The 23,480-nt window shown below is 42.6% G+C and overlaps 2 protein-coding genes across 2 annotated transcripts; one reads left to right on the top strand and one right to left on the bottom strand.

The window, feature by feature from the left end:
- Positions 1–1,664: 1,664 nt before the first annotated feature.
- AP3M2 (adaptor related protein complex 3 subunit mu 2) lies at positions 1,665–10,202 on the top strand. The gene is made up of 8 exons (XM_048928319.1): positions 1,665–2,182; positions 3,759–3,930; positions 4,251–4,388; positions 4,929–5,014; positions 5,695–5,828; positions 6,675–6,882; positions 8,045–8,189; positions 8,532–10,202. The coding sequence occupies exons 1-8, from the start codon at positions 1,760–1,762 to the stop codon at positions 8,630–8,632; spliced, it is 1,407 nt and encodes a 468-aa protein (XP_048784276.1). The 5' UTR covers positions 1,665–1,759; the 3' UTR covers positions 8,633–10,202.
- A 396-nt stretch (positions 10,203–10,598) lies between these two features.
- PLAT (plasminogen activator, tissue type) lies at positions 10,599–22,221 on the bottom strand. Its single transcript, XM_048928318.1, has 14 exons — positions 22,107–22,221; positions 20,437–20,538; positions 19,651–19,690; positions 19,105–19,236; positions 18,631–18,744; positions 17,592–17,766; positions 16,943–17,034; positions 16,522–16,696; positions 16,097–16,182; positions 15,527–15,722; positions 14,911–15,047; positions 14,679–14,819; positions 13,002–13,150; positions 10,599–12,161 (listed from the first exon to the last, which is right to left on the bottom strand). Exons 2-14 carry the CDS (start codon positions 20,515–20,517, stop codon positions 12,003–12,005), a joined length of 1,677 nt encoding a protein of 558 aa, XP_048784275.1. The 5' UTR covers positions 20,518–20,538; positions 22,107–22,221; the 3' UTR covers positions 10,599–12,002.
- Positions 22,222–23,480: the final 1,259 nt, after the last annotated feature.

The raw sequence follows: 23,480 nt of genomic DNA, 5'->3' as shown, positions 1-23,480 counted from the left end.
AAATTTAGAACAGAACACCATAATTAAATGACATATACCTCTTTGTTGCTCTCAAATACGTAGTTCATTGGAGTGTTTCAGATTAGACATTTAAAAAAAAATCTTGCTTAAAAACTCACTTGAAAACAAACCTTAAGTGTAAATGGCAGTAAGTAGGTCAGTTCTCCTTTTTGCTTTTGTGAAAGAGGTTAACCTTTTGCATGCTGGATTAAGAAAATGTGATGTTGGCATGAACAGCCTGACCTCTGCCCCATTCTGGGGAGAAATAGTTACAACAAAACAGGGAAATTGGGGGGAAATAACTACAGCAAGTAGTTACAACACGATCTAACATAAGCTTCAAACAGCCCTGTGAAGAACAGGTGGCAGCAGACTCAGATCCGAGCCTGCCAGTGCTTTTGCAGCAGTCCTGACCAGTAGGCTTCCTTCCTTCCCACGCAGTAAGAGCCGTATGCTCACGCAGTTCTTTTTGTGCAGCAGAAGAGGCTGCTTTTCTTTTCCTGTATTGGAGCAATTGATCAAAACCAGGTAGAGGCGGTGGCGCGGCCAATGTCATTTACCTGGACTAGAGCAAAGTCTCTGATATGGTCCCCCACCACATCCTTATCTCCAAATTGGAAGGATGTGGATTTGATGGGTGGACCACTCGATGGATAAGGAATTGGTGGAAAGGCTGCAGACGGAGTCTGTGGTTCTGTGTCCAGGTGGAGGCCGATAACAAGTGGCATCACCCAGGGGTCTGTCTTGGGACTGGTGCTCTTTAATGTCTTTATCAATGACACTGGTGATGGAATTGAGTGCATCCTCGGCAAGTTTGCTGACACCAAGCTGAGTGGTGTGGTTGACAATGGAGTGCCATTCAGAGGAACCTCAGCAGGCTTGGAAGGTGGTCTTGTATGAACCTAATGAGGTTCAGCACAGCACAGTGCAAGATTTTGCACTTGGGCCAGAGGGATGCCAGGCATCTATACAGACTGGAAGGAGTGGTCCTTCAGAGCAGGTCTGCAGAGAACGACCTGGGGGTCTTGATGGGTGGAAAGCTGAACATGAGCCAGCAGTGTATGATTACAGCTCAGAAGGCAAATGGGATCCTGGGATCCGTCAGCAGAGGGGTGGCAGCAGGGACAGGGAGGCGATCGTCCCCCTCTGCTCTGCTCCTGTGAGGCCCCATCTGCAGCACTGCGTTCAGGGCTGGAGCCCCCAGGACAGGAAGGACAGGGAGCTGCTGGAGAGGGTCCAGAGGAGCTACAGAGATGAGCAGGGGCTGCAGCACCTCCACCACGAAGACAGGCTGAGGGAGCTGGGCTTGTTCAGCATGGAGAAAAGAAGGCTGCGGGGTGACCTCAGTGCAGCCTGCAGTGCCTGAAGGGAGCCTGCAGGCAGGAGGGGAGTCAGCTCTGTGCAAGGGGAGATGGCAGCAGGACGAGGGGAAACGGTTTGAATGGAGGGAGGGCAGCTGGAGATTGGATGTCAGGGGAAGCTGTGTGCTGTGAGAGCAGTGAGGTGCTGGAACAGCTGCCAGAGAGGCTGTGATGCCCCGTCCATCCCTGGAGGTGTTGGAGGCCAGGTTGGATGGGGCCCTGGGCAGCCTGGGCTGCTGTGAAATGTGGAGGTTGGTGGCCCTGCGTGCGGCAGGGGGTTGCAGCTCCGCGATCCTTGATGTCCCTTCTAACCCTGGCCATACTGTGACTCTGGCGCAGCGTGCCCTGCGCCCCCTGCTGGCGGAACGTGCCCTGCTGCGCGGTGCGGCGCTCCCCCAATGGAAGCCGTGCCGTGCCGCTCTGTGCGTCATCACCAGCGCGCCTCTCCTCGGCTGATCGGGCTCGGCTGCTCTCGGGTCGCTCCGTTAGAGCTCTCGCTGCGAAAGCTCGCCCCGTGGGTTGCTTTCCTGCCGTGTGACGGCGCAGTCATGATCCACAGCCTGTTCCTGATTAACGCCTCGGGGGACATCTTCCTAGAGAAGCACTGGAAGAGCGTCGTCAGCCGTTCTGTCTGCGATTACTTCTTCGAGGCGCAGGAGAGGGCTTCAGAAGCGGAGAACGTACCTCCGGTCATCTCCACCCCGCATCACTACCTGCTCAGCGTGTACCGCCACAAGATCTTCTTTGTGGCCGTTATTCAGACGGAGGTGCCTCCTCTGTTCGTCATTGAGTTTCTGCACCGTGTCGTCGACACCTTCCAGGTTTGGCTCACGTGGAGGAAGGACACAATGGTGTTTGTTGGTGGGTGCTGGGAGGTTAGGAAAGGAGAAGCCTGACATCACCACTGTTGCAAAGGATGACAGTGATAGGAGAAAAAAAGGAGTCTTTCGAGTTTGTGACAATTCGTTTTTTCTTTTTTCTCTCTCTTAACTTACATCCTATGCCTGCAAGGATTTAGAGTGTGTGCTTTATATTAAATGGGGAGGTTGGTGGCCCTGCCTGTGGCCGGGGGTTGGAGATTCATGATCCTTGAGGTCCCTTCCAACCCCGTTCTGTGATTCTGACTGCTTGCAGTAGCTAGGAATTAACTTCTCAGGTTGACGATGGACTCGAGATAAATGTTTGCTTACAGGAAGGAGCTTTCAGCAATCAAGAACTGCATTTCTGTTTTGCAATCTTGTATCTTCTAGGCGCTGCGCTTGTGAGACCCAACTGAAGTTGGTTTCACAAGTCTCAGCAATTCTCAAAGGAAATTCTGCAATTTGTGTTCCTTAGTCTGACAGTCTGCCTGCACGTTTACAGCACAGTGTGTCTGGGAAGGGTACCTTGCTACCTAAAGAAGTGAGCTATAGGAGTTGCCTCAGAGCAACTGCATTTCCTCTCTGCTGACACGACTGTGAGTCGGTGGTGGATGTAGAATGCAGAACATATCTTTCTACTGCCTGCCAGCAACATGATTGTATAGCCTGGGTTTGAATTGTCTTGTGATCAGCTGAAATGCAGGAAGTGTTAGTGCCTGGTCAGATGGGCATCATGTGAACTTTTCTTCCAAATACTGCTCAGAATGCAACAGCAGGCTCTGAATTACGTTTCATCAAGTTCAGAGCATGGTTGACTCTTTGTTTATCCCCAGAGTTTGAATCCAAGCATCTTGTTGGGTTGTTTGGGTTTTTTTTTTGGTGTGTGTATGCGTGGATTTGACTTGCTTTTGGTGAGACCTGTTAGCTTTAGGTTGCCTGAGGCTGATTCTCACCTTGTGCTGAGCTATTTGGCCAGTTATGGCTCGAGTGGAAAAGCAATTTAATTGGAATTTCTAAATAATGTTGTCACAGGTAGATTCCCAACCATCGTTCTGTAGTGTGGTGGTTTTTGTTTGTTTGTTTTGAAGGCCATCACTATTAAAGTAACTAGGTAAAAGCATTATTACAGTCAAAATCAGAGTTACTTCTATTGATATGGAAGTCTTTTGTTTCATGTTCAAGCCAAAACCTTCTTCAGGAAATTATTTTTAGTTAATGTTGCTGCTTATCCAGTTGCATCAGAGCTGCTTTCAAATGCCAGTTGAAAACTCTTGGCTATTAGAGTGAACCCCATTATATAGAAAGGAAATAGGCGTATGCAGCAATGCAGTGATTGCCAGCTTTCTGGGGCAAAGGTGGAGGAATGCTTAGAGTTGTGCTTCTTGTTGCAGTGTTCAGTATGATGTGCTTCTGCTAATATGTGTCAGTGCTGTTTCACCTGCTGCAAGGAGAAGCTTGATTGATGTATTTGTGGGAGAAAATGAACTGAATGGTCACTCATGGTCTCCTCTAGAGATCAATTATTTCTTTTGCACAGGATTACTTTGGTGTCTGTTCAGAGGTGATGATCAAGGACAACGTTGTGGTGGTTTATGAAGTGCTGGAAGAGATGCTAGACAATGGCTTTCCATTGGCAACAGAATCTAATATTCTCAAAGAACTGATAAAGCCTCCAACTATCCTGCGAACAGTAGTCAACACCATCACAGGTATGAGGAAACTAAAAGTAGATAAACTGCTGTGACTTTGTGGCAGTATTCCTACATGAGTCAAACTGGACATAGGTGAAGAAAATGTTTGTTGTTCCATACCCTTCTAAACCATAGCACAGATTTTTGGGAGTCTCACGTTAGTGCTTATGGATGTGGAGATGCTGTTTGTAGAATACAAACAGTGAATAATTAATTCTCCCACAAAGAGACAGAGGTTTCTTGGAAATTAATTGCAATCTAGTGAGATGAGGCCAGGAACTTGTTCTGGAACACTGACTATGTTCTGTGGTTGATGTTGATTACTGTTCTTCTTCCAGGAAGCACTAATGTGGGTGACCAGCTTCCTACTGGACAGCTATCAGTGGTGCCTTGGAGACGTACTGGTGTGAAATACACCAACAATGAGGCATATTTTGATGTGATTGAGGAGATAGATGCAATAATTGACAAATCAGGTATGGAAATGGCTTTTTGCTAAGACCAGGACAACTTGTTGTAATAATTTTTTGTTTTCCAAAGAGGTGCTCCTTCATGTAAGTGTGGAAAGTTTTGTTCCTCTTCTTACTTTGAAATGTTGCAAAGCTGTAGGTGCCATTCAGTCAAAAATTTTAGAGAAGTATCAGAATTTTCACTTGTTCTTCTCCTCTGGCTGTTCATAAGGTCTTATAAGCAATTCTGTACAGGGAAAATAGAAGGTGGCTAGAAATGCTATGCAGAACTGTCCCCTTAGTTGTAATGTATCTTAATCTTACCAGAGTTGGGAGCTACTGCTGTTGCCCATTGGGGTGGGCGCTGTAGATGTCAGTGGTTCTTGTTTGTATGCATCTTCTCTTGAAGAGTTTGGAAGTGAGAAATATGTTGAACAGGCAACGTAAGATGTGGTGACTCTTCATAAAGATATTAAATTCCCTTCTTCCTCATTAATAATTTTTTCATGTTGTGATGAATTTTAATAAGGTTCGTATGACCTCCTGTGTTTGTTTTTATTGTTGTAGGTTCTACAATTACTGCTGAAATCCAAGGAGTAATTGATGCTTGTGTCAAGCTGACTGGGATGCCAGATCTTACCCTTTCCTTTATGGTACAGCTCGAGGATGTATCTCTACTTAAATATTTTGAAAAGAGTTTCTCATCCATGCCACTAAGATCCCTGGTTTACAGTGATGGTTTCCAGTAGGTCAGAACTTATGTATATCAAATAAAAAGAATTGACGATGGAAACTTGCAATGAACTTCAACAACTTTGAGCCTAAAGGTTTTATTTTCAGGTTCTTTATTAAAACTACTGCTCGTGTTTAAGTTTCTGAGCTTTGGTGTTTAGGCAAATATCCTAACGAGGTATGTTTTTATGAATGTGCATCAATGTAATTGTTTGACGTGACTGAATTTGCTAAGATAGAATAGAATAGTTTAGTTTAGCCTTTAGGGATAAGCAAAAGCTAAAGCATGTTCCTGAGGCTGTTATCCAAGTGCATCTCAGATGCTAGCAGGCACAGGGCATCAACAGCATTTCTAAGAAGCCACTTCCACCATTTGACCACAGTAAAGGGATTTTCCTCTGATATCCAGTCTGAATAGGACTAAGAATATTGAGTACCACTGTGCACAGATGTAATCAGCTAACTTAGCATCCTCAGTGTAGATGTGTTCAGATGGGGACAGTGTCAAATGGTGGGCCCTTCACAGACAGAAAATTGCAGAGAAGAATTCAAGCAGTTACTTTATCTAGCACTGCCTTCATTAGCCTTTCTTTTATTTCAGAACCCTCGGTTATTGGATGATGTCAGTTTTCATCCATGTGTGCGTTTTAAGCGCTGGGAGTCAGAGAGGATTCTCTCCTTCATTCCACCTGATGGGAATTTTCGCTTGCTGTCTTACCACGTCAGTGCTCAGAAGTAAGTGTTGAATTTAGAGATGCAAGCTGTGGAATTTGGGTCTTCCTGACGAGATAGAAAGAAGGGCTGGGGGAACAATAAGAATAAATTTGCTTGTAAAGGTTAGGTGGCTTGCTGTGCCAAGTGAAGTAGGAGTGTGTGGTAACTTGTGCTTTTTTAAAACATGTGTCTCATTGTTTGGAGCAGTGATTTTTGGTCTTTCATTTCTAGTCAGGCTGTGTTTTTTCAAAAGCAAGGAGCAAGTAGGTGAACAAACTCGAGTGGGAATGAATTAGGCAGTATTGAGTAAACAATTACCTGTATTTATAAAGAACTTTAAGGTAAAACAGTCTGATAATCCTGATCTTTTTTCTTTCTGATATCTTTCTTAATAGAACTAGGAATTCTGAAAGCAGGCTGATGATAGTTGAGATTACAGATGCTAAAGCATTTTGTTAAACCTTATCAGACTTAAGTCAGTGAAAAGGAGCAGAGGAAAAAACCAATTTGAAAGCAGGCAGTTGAAGTGCTGCTGCACTGTTTGGGGCTGCTTACTAGCTTGATGATGACGTGTAAGAAGATTCTGCTGTCTATTGCTCGTTTCTTCCATTACACTGAATGTCTTCACTTGTCTTGGAGGATGTAGAAAACTACGATATGGAAAGTTTGGTTTAAAAAAGCAAAAGTAATTAAGGCTTCAGGACAGCATTCTGAATTTGCTCTTGGATTAATAAGACTAGGATGTCCTTCTCCTTTAAGAAGATCACGTTTCCTGCAGTCCTTCCTTGTATTTTTTTTTTACTGGCAACAGTGAAAACCAAAAATGAAGGTGAAAAGTTAACAAGGGCTCTGTTCTCTTTATTCCAGTCTTGTTGCAATTCCTGTGTATGTTAAACACAACATCAATTTCCGTGATAGCAGCTCACTGGGACGCTTTGAAATCACAGTGGGACCAAAGCAAACTATGGGGAAGACTATAGAGGGAGTGATGGTTACCAGCCAGATGCCAAAAGGGGTCTTGAATATGAGCCTCACACCCTCTCAGGGCACACACATCTTTGATCCAGTTACAAAGGTGAGAGAAATTAGATTTTTATTTGTTTAATTTTATCCTTTCAGCAAATGAAGTTGAAGCGCTCGTGCTTAAGAGAACATTTCTTTGAATGTTGATGCCATGAAGGCAGTATCTTTTCTTGGGATGTGAACTTAATGTACTCCTGTTTCTTGAACACTTGCACACCTCCTGTTGTCTTCAGCCACACGGCAGATAGCTGGGAATGGATTGTAGTTGTGGATGTGTGCAGGAAGTCAAGGATTGGTGTTGTACAGTGAGGCACGAGTCTAGTGAAAGGTTTACAAATTTCTGCTTATCTGATTGTCATGCTTCATACTGCCTGCCAACACTGAATCCTATGTGAGCACTGAGGATTTGTGTTTGTTAGTGGGTTTGGATTCCTCCCCCCAACACATGCACCAGGATTCTTTTTTTTTCTTTCTGCAAGCTGTAAGGTTTATCCATAGTAGAGCATGGGGCAACACTGCTTCAGCCACATGGAAGGGAGGTGATTCTGCATTAATTATGTCACTCTTACCCATAGGAAGTAGAACTCATGGCACAAACAGTGGGAATACTATTCACAATATGCTTTTGAGGAACATCACTGGAAAGATAAGGAGCAGCTGTCTTTGTTCTCCTTAAGTCTTTGCTGTATGTAAAGTGCAGGACTCTGGACTTGATCGAGGAATGGGTATCCAGTATGTAAAGGAAGATGCTGAGTGTAGTGGAAATGCTAAGTTGCAGTTTGAAACACCTGGTGGGAAGGCAGGGCCAACCCAGGGAAGCTCAGCTGCATGCAGTGCAATGCATCTGAGGGACTGGAAGGGCTAGAGCCAGGATCCACTGCTTCCAGCCCTCATTTAAGGGTTGACAGTGGAGGTAAGGGTATCTTGCTGGAAATCCCAGCCTGCCTGAGGCCTTCCAAAGGTTAGCAAATTTCCATTTGTTTCTGCATCCACAGCTGCTTCGTTTGGGCTTGTTCTCATTTGCTGCAGCCTAGGACTTTGCCATCTCGCTATTGTTGCTGTACTTTCCATCACATTACAGCATTACACTGAGACAAAGAACTTTTTTCATGGAGAAACAATAAAAGTTGGCATTACAACAGAGTTCTTTAGAGAGTGTTACTACTTAAATGGTGGTATTTCTGCTTACCTGCTATATTTGCTGTTACTTGAAGTTGCTCACGTGGGATGTGGGGAAGATAAACCCCCAGAAGCTGCCAAGCCTGAAGGGTAGCATGAATCTGCAAGCTGGGACGTCGAAACCAGATGAAAACCCCACTATTAACCTGCAGTTTAAAATTCAGCAGCTGGCTATATCTGGTAAGTGACCGTCAGGTAAAGAAGCTGAATGTTTTCTGCTCTGCCAGTGCTCACTCTGCACAGCTGATGTAGCTCTGCAGGCCTTCTGAAGCACATTCTGACGAAGAATTGTATGCTTAAGCAACAGTTAGATGGATTTTTTGGGTTTTTCTCTCTGTTCTGTGGAACGGCCTATCTACATCCTCTTGCATTTCTTACGACCCCATAAATAATTTCAGAGTATGGTTGTGTTTGTAAGAATGATTCTGTCTGCCTTTCTGGTATGGTCTTCTTTTCCTTGATCCCTCCATCTGCTGTATTTGTGGCAACAGTCAGTCTTATTCTGTCTTTATTTGTTTTTAGGACTGAAAGTGAATCGCTTGGACATGTATGGGGAGAAGTACAAGCCCTTCAAGGGGATAAAATACATGACTAAAGCTGGCAAGTTCCAAGTCCGAACCTAGAGGATCCTGAGAGTGAGGAAAAACACCTTCTTGTTTCTCCTGTCCCTAGCTGCTGAATAACAGCTTCTCCCTGGTCTGTCTATTTAGGGTTACTCCCTTTCCTTTGGTAGCATGAGCAGGATAGCCAGTGCTTACATGCTAGGGAGGAGGGAAAAATAGGGTTGACCTGAAACTATCTCATCTTTAGCTGAGCCTGAAGTATTTGCAGCTCTGGCAGATGGGAGAGGATTTCAGATCTCTTGGGACCTGCAAGTCAGATATCTGAGTTTGTATCACCTTCATCATTCTGTTTTAAAGGAAATTCTAGAGATTGTTTTTCCAACTGCTGTTTCTTATATTTTGGCTGTGTTTTATCCCTTTGTGCATGATGTGAAGTTCCATTTCCACGGAGTTCAACTGCAGGGTGATGGTCTGGCATCGGCCCTTCTCCATCATTGGATGTGAGGTTGGAGAGCTGTAGCTTTTGGCAGCAGTGAAATTGGCTGGCCTTTGTCCTTTGAAGGGGCTGAAAGAAGTGGAGAAGTAGATTGTCTCAACCAGGATGGGATTTTAAGAAGCACGAGTTTGGGGGAGGTAATGCAGAGGGAGGAAGTGGAAGAATTGAACTCTTTTCCTTAATATTTCTTAGTCTGTTGGTCATTAAGTATCCGAAAGATTTTGGGATAGGCTGGAACTCCCTCAGATCTTAATATGAAATCCTGTGGAGAGCTGACTGTAGCACTTAGCCTGTAACCAATGGGCGGTGATATCTGAATGTAGTTTGTTTCTATTCCTATGTCCTCAGTATTTAGAGGTAATTTTTTCCAAGTTTCTTTGGGGCAGAGGCAGGGGAGGAATTTGTGTGGAGATGTAGCACTCTGATGGAAGCCCTTCTAAATTGGAACTGCAGCAAAGTGATGATGGTCACTATCCTGTAGCATGTTGGAATCTCTTTTTCTTTCTGCCTCCCTATTAGAAATGAAGGTGATACTGCTGTTTCCCTGCTCACTGGTGTCATTATCTCAATTATGTCCTGGTACCATTGTAATATTCCTGACTGTACTTCATTCCAGTTCCAGTCTCAGTTAGCTGCTGTGATAATTGGTGGGTTCAAGCCTGATTTCTCACTGAGACTATCTCCTCTGCAAGAGTTGTTGCTACATATGCCCATCCCAGTCTGTGCTGCATCTCTCTGTAAAGCTTAAATATGAAATGAGAGGCATATGAACAGTTTTGTATTGTTTGCAGTGTGCTCTTTGGCCGCTAGATGCCAATGTGTTAATTTCTTGATGACAGAACTGGTTCATAAACCGCTGTACGTGTGATCACAGCATTTATCAGGTGGCTGTGCAATCCAGCATGTGTAGTCCATGCTTGTGAACAGAACAGCATGACCCCAAATAAAGAATAATGTGCTCTCTGTTTTTCCTGTGATGGAAACTAGCAGTGGATGAGTGGCATTTTGCTTTTGGAATTGCATTTTCCAAGTGCAACTGATGAATGCCACAGCAGGTGACCTCAGATTGGGAGCATGTTCATTGCAAACATAAACTTCAACAAAAGCATAAATAAAATTAATTTCTACTTCTCACCCGTGTCATTTCAGAGTGGTTTGTGTGGGCTTTACAAGATACACAGCTGAAGTTTTAGAAGGCATCTGTTAAAGAACCTTAACTGTTAGGAAGTGCACTGACACCACTTAGCATTGCATTGCAATGTATTGCATGGCAATTGGAGTGCAAGTAATGTTTGCTTAGTGTTAATTACCAAGATTCTGTTTTGTGATGTCATTGTTAAACTCATCCTGTTTTCTGTTAAAGGATAAATGCAGCCTTTGTGTGATATGATCTTTAATTTTAGATAGATGTATGCCTAGCAAGCACTTGAAGAGGCTGCAGTTAGACTTATCCTTTTGCTTTGGTAATGGATGGTAATGCATGGAAATTATGTAGTCAAAATTGAGTGTTGATTCTGTGACAGGTAAGACTGTGTTACAATTTTTACTTATTATTTATTTGTTTGTATATTTGGCTCCTGTAGGGAGGAAAAGCAACAGCAAGAACAGAGTGTTCTAACAAGCATGCCATTCTGGTTTTGTTCAGATAGCTTAAGCTTAATCTCTGCTAAGAAATTTGTTCCAAACTGAAAAAGCAAGTGGTACATTGATAAGGAAGTAAGCAGCACATGCCTAAACACTTGTTATTTCTATTGGAGTCGGAAACCAGCTTAAATAAGCAGAGTAAAACATCATAAGGACAGAGCTTAATCCTAACCAGAATTATTCTAATATGCATCCAAATAAGAATTAGCATTTTTATTTACAAATCCATTGTTAATACTGTGTTAGGAAGACTGCAGTTGTAAATTCAGTGGAGCTAAGTGTGGATTATTGTTTTGCTGGACAAGTTTAGAGCTGCTGGTTCTTCTTACAGTGGTGGAAATTTTACTGTTAAGCCAGACAAGTACAGAATAACTTAAAATACCTGCATGGTATTTCAACAACAACAAAACCAAAAAAGCACACCTTTGGAATTGTAAAGAAGAGTACATTGAAAGACTTATTCTCCCCTCTTCTCCCCCCACACACAAGTGTTACAGCAGTGTGTTTTTTGAAGGGGACAGTGCACAGTGTGTTATTTTTGCTATGTGAGACCCAAATGGGAATAACCCAAGCCAGAAGAAATCTATGTAGAGTAAAGGCTCAAGCTCAACCCTTCTCTGATTCACTTTGCTGCAGGCAGGTGTATTTTGAGTAAGAAAGTATCTGTATTTCCATTGCACCTCTTTTTTTAAGGATGTTTTTTCATGTGAGTTGTGAGACTTTCTGGTCTAGCCCATTGTTTGTAGGGAGGTATTTGTCTCGTGGCTTAAAAGCTAGAAAAGAATATTCCTCTAAAGAGGAGGGGTGAGGAAGGGGTTTGTGGGAGTAAATTTGAATAATGAACATATTTCACAAAGGAAATTGTTTTTAGGTATGCCCTAGGGCCATGTTAGAGAAGACACGTGTCTGTGTGTCTCTTGAGTCTTGGTGATCTAAAGAGGGAGATGAAAGCATCAGGAAGTGAAATTGGTCTCAGTTGCCTTAAGTTCACCTCTATTCCCAAAACATCATAGCTCACATTTTGCAAGCCAAAATTTAGTTTTAGTTCTGCCCGTGTGATTTGATGGAAGGAGAAAACTTAGAGATGCAAGGGGAAAGAGCAAGAGCTGTGATAACCTGCAGTGAGAAACGTGGAGTACTGAGAAACTGCCTGTACCACACACAGCAGTGTGTCTTCCACTGAAAGTCGTAAGCATCTGGACAGGTAGGATGCCCTGTCAGTATCCTTAAAACACCTCAGAGCAGGTTGTAAGGGCACACTCGTGGGATTGTGGATAGTTACTTTCTTCCTCAGGACTTCATGTTGTTCTGAATCCAGCTGAGATAACGGTTCACATTTGTATAAACACCAGGTGTGTCTTTGCGGCCGCAGCCAATTCCCCAGCTGATGATTCCTATTAGATGCATGCGGTCGTCCTTCATGCAGACCAAAGGCCCTCCAGAGTCACCCTGCAGAAAAGTACCAGGTTAGTAAGAACCTCCTTTTTTTGTGTGTATGTTTTGTGTTGTTTCCCTATTCAGTGGCTATAATGGCACACTAGATGCCATCTCTCATGTCTCCTTAAATACTCTGTAGCATACTGACAAATCAGCACACTGTGCTTCCAGTGCTCTCAGTAACAGCACTTTCACATAAGTACCTTCTGTGTTTCAGACAGAATTCTTTAGTGCTCCTCTTGTATCAGAGGAGAGACCCCAAACAGTCTAAAACTAAGGTGTCTACCCTTGTATAGCACACATGTATGAAACATGAGGCATTTTTGTTAAGAATGAGACAAGAAACATTTGTTCAAACTCCAGGCTGCTTTATGCTATTGTGAGTAACGTGTGATTATTGAACAGATAGTGAAACTGAAAAGGTGCTGATTTTTATTTAGGTATGCTTGCTCACAGAATAGAAAATAATAGGAAACTGCTGAGGTGGGGTTTCCTGTTCAGTTTTGTGGTATTTCCTGTATTTAGAATTTCCAGTCTGTATTCTGGTTTGCTTGACTGAATGTAGCTTGCATTCCTAATTATGAGGAAAAGATGGAGAGGGAATTACAAAAGAAGACCCAACGGATAAGTTCTGTTAAAGAATTTCCATGTAGTCAGATGCAGGACTTCTGTAAATGCTTTTTATGAAAATTTCTGATAATTTCTGATAATTTTGTGATAATTTATTTATATATGAATATATCGGATATTTCTGATTATTTATTTATTTATGAAATTTCTTGATAATTTATGAAAATTATCAAGAATAGACCTAGGGGAAAGAAAAAAAAAAAGGAATAAAACTGGGTTTACCTTACAAGCATCATCAAGGTGCCTTGTGTCTCCTGCACATAACATATTGTCTGTAACTGTCCTGTTGTGTAGATGCTTTGTGGTGCACCGACTGGCTGGAAATAGTCTGACGTGGCCTTCCTTCAGGTGCTCTGAATAAAAGGGAGAAACTGAAAGGGATGTGAATATATATGAATACAGGGAAAACATTTTATATAACTTTGCAGTTTGGTTTCTGCAGTTTGGGAGAGAGTACAGTAACTAGTGGCAGGAGAGGAGGGTGGCAAAGCTAATATTTCCTTGCCAGGAGTCTTTTTTAAATTATGGAGGTTCTGCTTTGCCACTGAGAACAATTTAAATACAGTTGAAAGACAATTTTGCTGCTTCAGCAAGCTTAGAAGTTAGAGATTTTTACAGGGTGCAAATTGCTAGGTGTCTTAGGGGGTTGTCTTTGCATGAGTGGCATCAATGTAAATGAAGTGCATCTAATAATCACCACATGTATGAAAAGGGATCCTGTATTAGATTTGGGTTAGTTAAAAACAGATGTCTTGTACCAAATACTGAATAACTAGATAGGAATGCACACTCGTGTTATCTTGGAATGGAATTGATTTATTTCTGCCTTGTATGTTGGTTTTGTTCTTCTGCATAGTTGCAACTGCACGAAGCTGAAAATTGGCAGGGCTGTTTTTCAGTCTGGTTTTAAATTACAATTGCACTGTCCTTTTGCTCTGAAAGAGCTAACTGTTCTCTCTATGGAAAAAGCTAAGGACTAGCTTTAGCTCTTGTAAAACATTTTGTGATACGCTTGTCTGTTCAAGTTGTATGCTAAGTCTGTTCCAAAAGCCTTAATAGCTCAAATCATGATTTGTCCTTGTTACGATGGATGCTTCACAGGTTAGTCGAGATGTACTTCCAGACAGGTTTTATTCCAGGCTTTTTCTTAGCTCTGGTTTTTAAAGTAGCTCTGTTTCAAAACCATTCCTGGTGAGGGGGTTGATACTGCATGCCTGTCAGAGTTCACAAGGTATTGAGGGCATAATCAGAATACTGTGATTGAACTTTTGGTTAGCCCTGAAGCAGCCAGGCAGTTGGACTTCATGACTTTTGTAGGTACTGCCCAATTGAAGTGTTCTGATTAATTTGGCTGACCTTTTAATATATATCCAGGACTTTTACACCCTTAGATTATTATTTTTTTTTGCTAATTGCTGTACAGTCAATGTATGTTTTTGATTAATGCAACTACCCACAACTGCATGGTATGTTAAATCTTGACAGAAATGGATTTCTGTGAGAATGACAATCTCTAAGTTAATAATTAGATACAATAAATAGTGCAGCAGAAATGTGGGAGCCTTCACTGACAAACTTTGTCTTATTCATCATGCCATTTTCTGTGTTTCTACTGTTTGAGAGTTTCAAGGAAAACTCTGCTAACCCAGCTGACAGATCTCAGATGAATGAAATAAACCCAAACTTGTTCTTATGTATGTTCCACATACAGGTGTATTTTGGGGTGCAAATATAATTCCATGAAATAATTCAGGAGTCACAGATTAAACAGTGCTAAAGGCTTGAATTCTTTGGGGCAGAGGACCTAGATTTGGCCACTTCTTTGGCATCTTCTACTTACATTCTACTTCTACTTACATTCTACTTCTAATTACACATCATTTGGCATCTTCTACTTACATTCTTCATTTCTACCATAACCAGAGATCTCACATTCAGTCCAGTCAGGCAGCTGCAGGTCTGGTGTTGGGAGGCAGGCTGCTCGAACAGTATCTGTTTCAATAGCACAGTCTTCTGTGTCTGAGTTCAACTGCAGCAAAGCTGAGCAGCGGGGTGGGAAAAAGAACAAGAATCACCACTTGACTAACATCAAGCTTTAGCAAATCACAACCCATCAAAAAGAAATCCTTACCAATATCATTGTTGTAATTCTCTGAGTCGTATCTCTCATGTACAATGTAGTTCTTCACCTGAAACTTTTGTTCCTTCTCCTCTGGAGTTGCTCGAGAAGTCCTGCCCAGCACAATCTTCAGCTGATTAGTACTAAAGCTTTAAAAATGAAAGCATATTTACTTTCTTCCATTGTTAACTGGAGTAGAACCTTACCTTGAAGATGTGCTGTTGGAGCTTCCCTTATTTTAGTGTTATTACTACTTCATCAATCAGGCAGTTTGATCTCAGATGTTCTGTTTGCTTTAGTTCTTGCACTAATTGCTTAGAGCCACCATGGCAAAGCTCCTCTTGCTATTAGATGGCTCTGCATTCAGTGCTGACAGCTTTGTTCTTTAGCTGTTTGATATTCTGCTGTGGTACCTCAGTGCTAACTAGTTTGTCCAGCAAATGCCTGTCTGTAGTACTGATCACATTTAACTGTACTTCATTACTGTAGAATGGCTTAGTGGAGTAGATGTCTTTTTCAAGTCTTTCACTCTTCCAGTAAGGCTAATACAGGATGCTTCAATTTTCCAGACTTTTTTTTTTGTTTTTAATATCATGATTTCCCAAAAAGTACCAAATCCTCAACTCACCCTTCCTCAAAACAGTGAGCAGCTGACAAAACCCAGCAGGAACTGATCAGAATTCCTCCGCAGAGGAAATGTTCTCCGGGTGCTCGGCGATACTTCACAAAGATGGCAGCTTGCCACGGGTGAGCTTCAATGTCTGCATAGGAGCCAACTTTAATCCGGTACTGGCGTGCTCTGTGCTGCCGTAGACCACAGCTGGCTGTAGATGACAAACATAGAAATAGGTTTTTTGTTCAGGGACTCCTGCAGCGAGCCAGGGTCAAGAGTCTGTTGGTTGTCAGTGCATACTGAGGCAGCCTGACACGAACTGTTCAGTATCTGACTCATTCCTGTTTCCTAGGAAACTTGTACTGATTTGAAAAAACACAGTAAAGAAACCCTGTCTTTCCTATTTCCTCGTTCTGTGATCATCTCATCTGGCAGAGGAGGCATTTCTGTGACAGCTGAGGCATAGAATCCCTTTATATCCTAAGGAGCTTTTCCTCATCTCTTGTTTTACTATAAGAGGCTTGCAACATGCAGTACAGTAATGCTGTGGGGAAAGAGAAGAATCAGGAGTGTTAGGATCCTTACAGCAAGTAGGCACATCGCAGTACTCCCATGTGAGCTGTTTTCCTTTCAGTACGTGGCACCAGGGCTTGCTGTCATTGTCAGGATTCCTGCAGTACAGGAAGGAGAAGAAAAACTTGTATCACCAGATCTGCAGAGTTTAGGGAGAAGGAGACACTTAAGGACAGCAGATGGGGTTCTGAGTGTATTCTTTTTGATCTTTTTAAAGACACGGGGCACAAGGCCATGTTAAATTTTCACTTATGGACTGAGGTGTTAGAGAAGTAGAGGCAGACCAAGTGGAATGCAAATGACCATAGGCAGTGAGTTTGATTCCCAGCCGTAGCATCCCTCCTCTGCTTTGATAACTCATGTAAACAACTGGACCCTGCCTCAACTTTACCACAAGGAAACTTGTTTTTCAGTTCATTGCTTTACTGAATACATACCTGCAGAAATTGTGACTGCCAAGGCCTAGCTGGTAAGCATCTCTTCTCCAAGCATTATATAACTTGCTGACAACGATTTGAGAATTCCACCTCAAACAGGTGGCTCCAGAACTGGTAACACTGTGACTACCTCGGTAATCTGTGCCTCTTCCAGTTTTGCAATTGATGTTTCCAGCTTAAATAAGAAAGCTGCATGTTAAATGGTGCACGTGAACCATCAGCTGTTCCAATTGTGATTTCTGTCAAGGCTTCTGTATATTAGCTATACTTATCTCAGGCTCTGTAATAAATATTAAAACCTTAAACATGATTTAACGTGAGAATATCTTAACCATTAATTATCACAAGGCTATGGAGAACTCTTAGAGCTGCCATGACTCGCTATTTATCTAAAGCCCATTCTCTGCACTCCTGCATGTACCTTTTGAACAGGAGGGCACACTGCAGTGTTCCCAGGTGTACTTTCCCCCTTTGTAGACATAGCACCAAGGTCTGGAGTCCTCATCTGGGTTTCTGAAAGAGTTATGACATTATGCATCGTTACAAAGCTATAATTACTAATCTCATCTGTGCCATCTAGTTCAGTAACTTGATTGTGCTTAGCAGTGAAGGGATGAAGTGAACCTGCAGAAGTCATCTGTATTCTTATTTTAATTATAAAAGCATGGAGGTGAGGATGAGACGGCCAGTAGCAAGAGTAAATAGCTTGTTTGTGCAGTTTAGATCATGTGCATGAAGTACTACATTGTAGAGTTCTGAGGAGTGTCTAGATCTGCAGTCAAATGTGATAAGAAACTGGCTTGCAAAAGGGGTTTTTAACACTAAGAAGGCAGCAATGGGCACAAGGGAAAGGCTATGAAGTGAGAGAGGCATTTTGAAGTCTATCAAACATCCTCTCTTAGATGATTCAGAAACAGAAATCTATCAGTTGCTGCTGTTGGACTGCACCATGTTTGCACCTATTCATAGTGTTCTATGGTTGGTACTAGGCTGTTGCAAATAGCCTTTTTTGCCCTAAGCTCTCAGAATAATCAGATTCTTGCAGCTTTAATGTGTTCTGAGTCCCTCACCTGCAATAGTTGTGATTGCCCAATCCCAGCTCAGCAGCATCCTTTCTTCGGCCGCTGTATTTACGGTCCATCAAGCCATTGATATTCCAATTCAGGCATTCAGCCCCACTCTCTGTTACACTCCACGTACCCCTGTATGTTACTCCAGCATTTTTGTAGCACTTAACTTCAGTATCTGAGCGAGAGGGAACAAAAAACAGCATCACAAATTCTGTTTCCTCTGACTTGTCTCTAAGTCAGTGAAGCATTGTTCCAAGCAAGTTCTACATATACACAAATGTCTTTGTCTTCAAAAATTAGTATTTTATCAAGAGGCCAGAGAATCATAGAGTAGCTTGAGTTGGAAGGGACCTTAAAGATCATCTAGTTCCAGCCCCACTGATGTGGGCAGGGTTGTCAGCCACTGAATCAAGCACTTGATCAGGCTGCACAGGCCTCATACAGCTTGGCCTTAAATATCTCCATTGATGGAGCATCCACACTTTCTCTAGGCAACCTATTCCAGCACCTCACTGCTCTCTGAGTGAAAAATATCCCCCTGATATCTAATCTAAACCTCCTCTCTGTTAGTTTAAAACCATTCTTCCTTGCCCTATTGCTGTTAGTATAAAAAGTCTGTCTCCCTCCTGTTAGTACTGGAAGCTGCTATGAAGTACTGAAAGGCTGTAATGAGGTGTCCATGAAGCCTCCTCTTCTCCAGGCTGAACAAGCTCAATGCTCTTATCTTGTATTTTTAGGGAGGTGCTCCAGCCCTCTAATCATCTTTGTGGTCCTCCTCAGGACTCACTCCAACAGTTCTACACCATTATAGTGCTGGGGGCCCCACATCTGGATGCAGTATTCCACCTGGGGCCTCATGAGACCCAGAGAAACCCATGTGTCCTTTTCTAGGGTTGTTTGAAACATTAGCTGTACCACAAAAAGAGGCAACTTAGTGGAGAGACCCCTGTGCAGCAGCAGTTTCTGAGTGCATAATCCTTCTGCACTGCATAGCTAAAGCCAGCAGCGTCGTTCACAGTAACTGGAGCAGCATGCTTACCTATTTCACACTGCTTCCCAGAGAAACCATGGTGACAGAGGCAGATAAAGAGCTGTGGTGAGTAATATGCCTGTGAACACTGGCCGCCATTGTAGCATTTATTTCTAGTGCAGGCTGTGGAATAAGCAAAAGCCAGGACATTATTTAAACTTACAGAAGTAAGCAGCTGGCAACATGCCCACCTGTCCTCCTCCTGTCAGTCTCCTTTAGCCTGTTCTACTTTCCCCTAACGTGTGTATGCAGTGTTAGGCTCTTCCTTTGCTCCATTCTCTCCATTAACAGTATCATAAGCTTTTCTCAGCCTCTTGCCCTTTCCTCCTTAGTTCTGTCTGAGTCAGCGTACAATGATGCTTTCATTTCAAGCCAAATTTTGTGTGATAACTCCTTCCCTGACAATGGAGTTTTTCTTTAGGATGATTAGATGGATATTTGTCATCTCCCACCCTTTCCATTCTTTTTCTTCTTCGTACTCACCTCTGATGGGCACAGTGTGGCAGTAACTCCGACCGCTGTCACACCGACAATATTCTACTCTGCTCCCTGAGAGTCTCAGCCAGCTCCCCCTGTGCTGGTATATTTGTCCAGATGAATAGTCTTGGCAAATAGCTGTAATTGGAGAAAGGGAAGCCTCCTTTAGAGATTCATGGAAAAGACCTTGCTGAGCAAAATAACTCTCTTGCCAGGGTAAAAAGTACCCACAAAGGGATAAATCAGTCTAACAGGCCACTCTTTCTTATTCCCAGACCCAAGCTATCACATCTCTGTCGCTGTTATGCTGCTGAATGTTCTGTTCTGCTAATGACTATCCTCATTATGACTGAAGAACAGAGAGAGAGAACATTGCTCTTTCAGGTGTGGATGGTAATACTCCACTATTTTGTCTTCCGAATCTGCTATTCTCAGGGTTGCCCCTCAGCCATGGAAAACAACTTTCAGGCTCCATTCCTTCAGTGTCATTTCCTTTCCTCTTCCCTGTTTTTAAAGCCTCTGGGTCATGCAGCTGTAGTTTGCCTGGCTTACCTCTAGATCTGGCTCCCCGTTTGTAACGCATGTGCAAGCCCTGCGAACAGAGAAGGTGAATTCCGTGAGTAACTGCTCTCTTAAGCAAACTGAGAGAACAAGTGCCTTCAAGAAGCCACACCTCTTCTCGAGGTCTTGAAAATCAGGAAACAGTGAGAACTGTGTTAAGTATTTCAACATGGGTACTGAAAAACAGCAAATAATTTAATTAGCACAGATTATCAGGTTACTGCTCATCACTTGAGTGATGTGAACTCGGTGGTGTGTTGTACTTGCATCATTTGCGAAGTATTTATGTGCTGGTGGAGCACTCCAACTGCTAACTAAAGCTTGTCAGCTTTCTGCTATTTGCAGGAGATCCATGAAAATAATTTGCAAATGTGTAAATGTGAACAAGCAGTTGTTTTTGCTCGGCAGCATTTGCTTGCAGTTCCCCTGTGAGTACTTTGATTAACTTTCATTTTTCAGAGCATGTGTTAATAAGATTAGTCATAACAAGAGCTCAGCATGGACTGGATGTGTATGCAATGAAGCGTGATCCTTCAGTGAGAGACTTTCACTTGCTACCCATCATATTTAAATACTGAAAGTGGACTGGGAGGAAGGAGCAGAAAGGTACAGATGCATATCCTGCAGCCAATTATTTTTCTTCCTTATTTCTAGCAGTAGAACTGGATCCTTCCTTTGTCTGATACATACAGCTGGAGCCAGTGGTAAGAAGAGCTGCTGAAAACTAGGTTAAGTGTCTGGATGGCATGAGCATGACTTGATGTGTCACCCTCTTACCTGGCACTGGGCAGTCTTGATTGCTCCCACCAGCAGAAGGAGACTTAGGAGCTTGCCTTTCATTCTGAGTGTTTTCCACATCACCTCCAGAGCTCCAGTTGTCTGTGGAGGTAAAAGAAAAAAATAAATTGTTGAAAAGGATGTTTTACAGCATGAATGACTTTCAAAGCTTCAAGTTTAAATAATGAGAATGCTTTTTACATTAAAATCCACTTTCTACTCTGCAGCTCTCTGCAGTTCAGTCTAGTTGTGAATACGGATCTTTGCCTCCACTCATCTCATTTGCTTTGAAAATCTGCTTCTTCCCTCATTAGAAATCAACTTTTCCCTGGAAAAATTCCTGCAAAGACCTGGTTACAAATAATTACAGGTAGGACGTTTGGATACTGTGATCCTGCTGTATTTCATGTTATTGTTGCAAAATACATACAGGTATTGGCTTTGAATGGGAAGTTTCTTGGCAGAAGCATGAATTTGGGATTCTGTAGCTTCTGACTGCAGGGGATGGATATGTCACAGTCTTGAACTCGGTTCTCTTCACCCAGTTTGTTTCCTAACAAAGGAGGCAGATGGTTTCTTTCACTGAGGCTAAGAAATATTGTCTGAGTGCTGCCTGGTTTTGTGTGCTCACTGGACAGAGAACACATTGTGAGCATCAGGGGACATCTTCACAGCAGCGTCAGTCCTGGTTATGTGGAAATGTTATTGGTGAAACTAAGCAATACATATTCTTTCCTTTGCTGGCCAAAATGGCATTTCTTATCTCATTCTCATGTCATAAAAATGCAGATGGTCTAATATGTGTAAATGGCCTGCAGTCTTTTGCTCTGCTGCATCCTTTTTTTCCTTTTTGTTTTCTTCCTGTTCCAGCTGGTTTATATTATGGTGCTACACCCTTTCTTTTCTTCTTCCCTTCTCCCATGCCCTTCCAACCATGGATGATTGGTGTCCTGCTATACATGCAAAACTGTTAACACATTTTAGCAGATACTTTTCAGTCTTGAGAAAGGTACAGTATATGCCAGTAGATTGGAATGTTCTGAGTGATAAGCCTATCAAACTGAAACCACATAGCTGTTTGAAAAATACTGTGTTTACAAAACTCCAAATGCAAACCTGCCAGCAGTGTGCTTTCTGGTAAAGTTCTCTTAAGCAGACACAGACCTTGCATTGACCTAAAGAATGCTGCAGATGTACTGGTTTTGCTGAAGCATCATTATCAGTAATGCTTTAAATTACACACTTCCACTATAATTAGTTAACAAGCTGAGTAATACTCACTCTTTTAGTACAATCTTACAGATATGGCATAACACCTCAATTTTTTTTCTTTTTAAATACAGCTTAAAAGGTCAACCAAAAAGTCATTGGTAGTGATTGAAAGTAGCTCCCTCTTCTGTTTACCCCTCAGTAACCTAGAGAACCAGGAGAACTCCCTGCTGTTGCAGCCTGAGGCTGTTTGCCTTTTTACTGGAACAGCTTGCTGAGGCTTGAAGCAACTGGAAGCTAGAAGTCTTATCCAGCATTGTATGTCTCCAGAAACTGAAAGGCAATAGCTCAGTTGGTTAACTGCCATGGTATTTTAGTAGAATTTATTGAAAGCATGATAATGCCAATCATGTCGAAAACAGAAAATGCAATTTCTGAAATGGGTACAGAGTAGCACATACCTTTTTTTGCTTTTCCTCTCTTGTTTTCTGCTGCTGATTGGCTTCCCAGACCGCTCTGTTTTTATGTTTTCCACATCTCTGTTACAATCTCTGAAAAGCTCCCTCCTACTTAAAACTGCACTGCAAGGGGTGGAGCCTGAGGAGGGCAGGAGGGTGTGCTTCCCACTCCTCCAAGAGAAGAAACAGCAGCCAAGATCTTGGGATGGTCTGGGACAGAGCGGCACGCGTCCAAACTGTGAGGTTTCTGCATGGGACAGGAGGAGAGCTGACTTGTGGATTTTACATACTGGATTTTGCAGCCAGTTTGCTTTGTTCATTCAATCGGAGAGCAGATGCAGCCTTCAAAACAAACTTTTCTGCATTAGATACCTTAAACTTCAGCGAGACTGAGAATGGTACAAAGAGCCACAAAGAGCTGTCTTGTCTCATTGTGCTTCTAGGAATGTGAGGGAGGAATGGAGTAGGAGCACCTCAAGTGAATGCACGGGGCTGTCGTTTCCAACATGACCAGAGGCTGCAGGCTTAGCAGTAATGCTGAGAAACTCCTGCTTTGAGCTGGAGCAGCGTGCTGTACTGGAATGACATCCCTCAGAATCTTGGGCACAGAGACCTTGTGTCACAACATGCCTCACTGTGCTGGAAGAAGAAAGAACTCCAGAGTTAACTGATAACCATGAAGAAATGTTAGGACCTCTAGGTAGAAATAAGGAAGACGTGTTAAGGACCAGAGCTAAATGTTCACTGATAATGTCCCAGAAAATGAAACTTCTCAGCCAGAGTCAAAAAACCAACAGTCACAAAGTACTGCATTATGAAAGTGCAGCAGCCAAAGGCAAATGAGGAATTTTAGAAGCGAGTTTAGAACTGGGTTATGAAAACTATTGATGATACAGTCGTTACGGTAATAGGTGTGTGCAGACTTTTAGGAATTGGTTCTCTAGAAATTGGTTTCTGATAAAATTTAGTGCGAGCACAGACAGAAATAGCATACGAGGGGCTCCCATTTTCAGGAAGTAAGTGCACAGAATCCTGTCAGCAAACATGTTAAGGGTCATTTTGCACATTGGCAAAGAGGAAACTATTTCTCTTGAATGTTTAGGTCTTCTCTATATGGAAATCTTTGTCAAGATTGTCATACGTATCTGAGTAACACTGCAGGTGTTAACGTAAATGCTATAAATCTGCTTTAGGAACAGTTGGAATTGACTGTTTCCAGAGGAGTCTGTATTGAAAAAGGATGGTTGGGCACTGCTGAACAAATGGGTTCACTTCTATTTCTTTTAAAGACAATATTTTTTTTTGCTACTGGAGTTGCTTCTGCAGCACTGCGTCCAGGGCTGGAGCCCCCAGTACAAGAAAGGCAGGGAGCTGTTG

This window comes from Lagopus muta, chromosome 27 (assembly GCF_023343835.1).
Source record: "Lagopus muta isolate bLagMut1 chromosome 27, bLagMut1 primary, whole genome shotgun sequence".
Lineage (NCBI taxonomy): Eukaryota > Metazoa > Chordata > Aves > Galliformes > Phasianidae > Lagopus > Lagopus muta.
Note: the sequence above shows the minus strand (reverse complement) of the source record. Positions and strands in the feature narration are given on the sequence as shown.

Excerpts from the sequence above, each read along its gene's own strand:
- AP3M2 (XM_048928319.1), top strand. The coding sequence starts at position 1,760 with ATGGAAGCCGTGCCGTGCCGCTCTGTGCGTCATCACCAGCGCGCCTCT. Across the intron at positions 5,015-5,694 it reads ATCTTACCCTTTCCTTTATG|AACCCTCGGTTATTGGATGA; the intron begins GTACAGCTCGAG and ends CTTTTATTTCAG. Across the intron at positions 8,190-8,531 it reads TCAGCAGCTGGCTATATCTG|GACTGAAAGTGAATCGCTTG; the intron begins GTAAGTGACCGT and ends ATTTGTTTTTAG.
- PLAT (XM_048928318.1), bottom strand. The coding sequence starts at position 20,517 with ATGTGGAAAACACTCAGAATGAAAGGCAAGCTCCTAAGTCTCCTTCTG. Across the intron at positions 18,745-19,104 it reads CCACACTGTGCCCATCAGAG|CCTGCACTAGAAATAAATGC; the intron begins GTGAGTACGAAG and ends CTTATTCCACAG. Across the intron at positions 16,183-16,521 it reads GGCAGTCACAATTTCTGCAG|GAATCCTGACAATGACAGCA; the intron begins GTATGTATTCAG and ends CCTGTACTGCAG.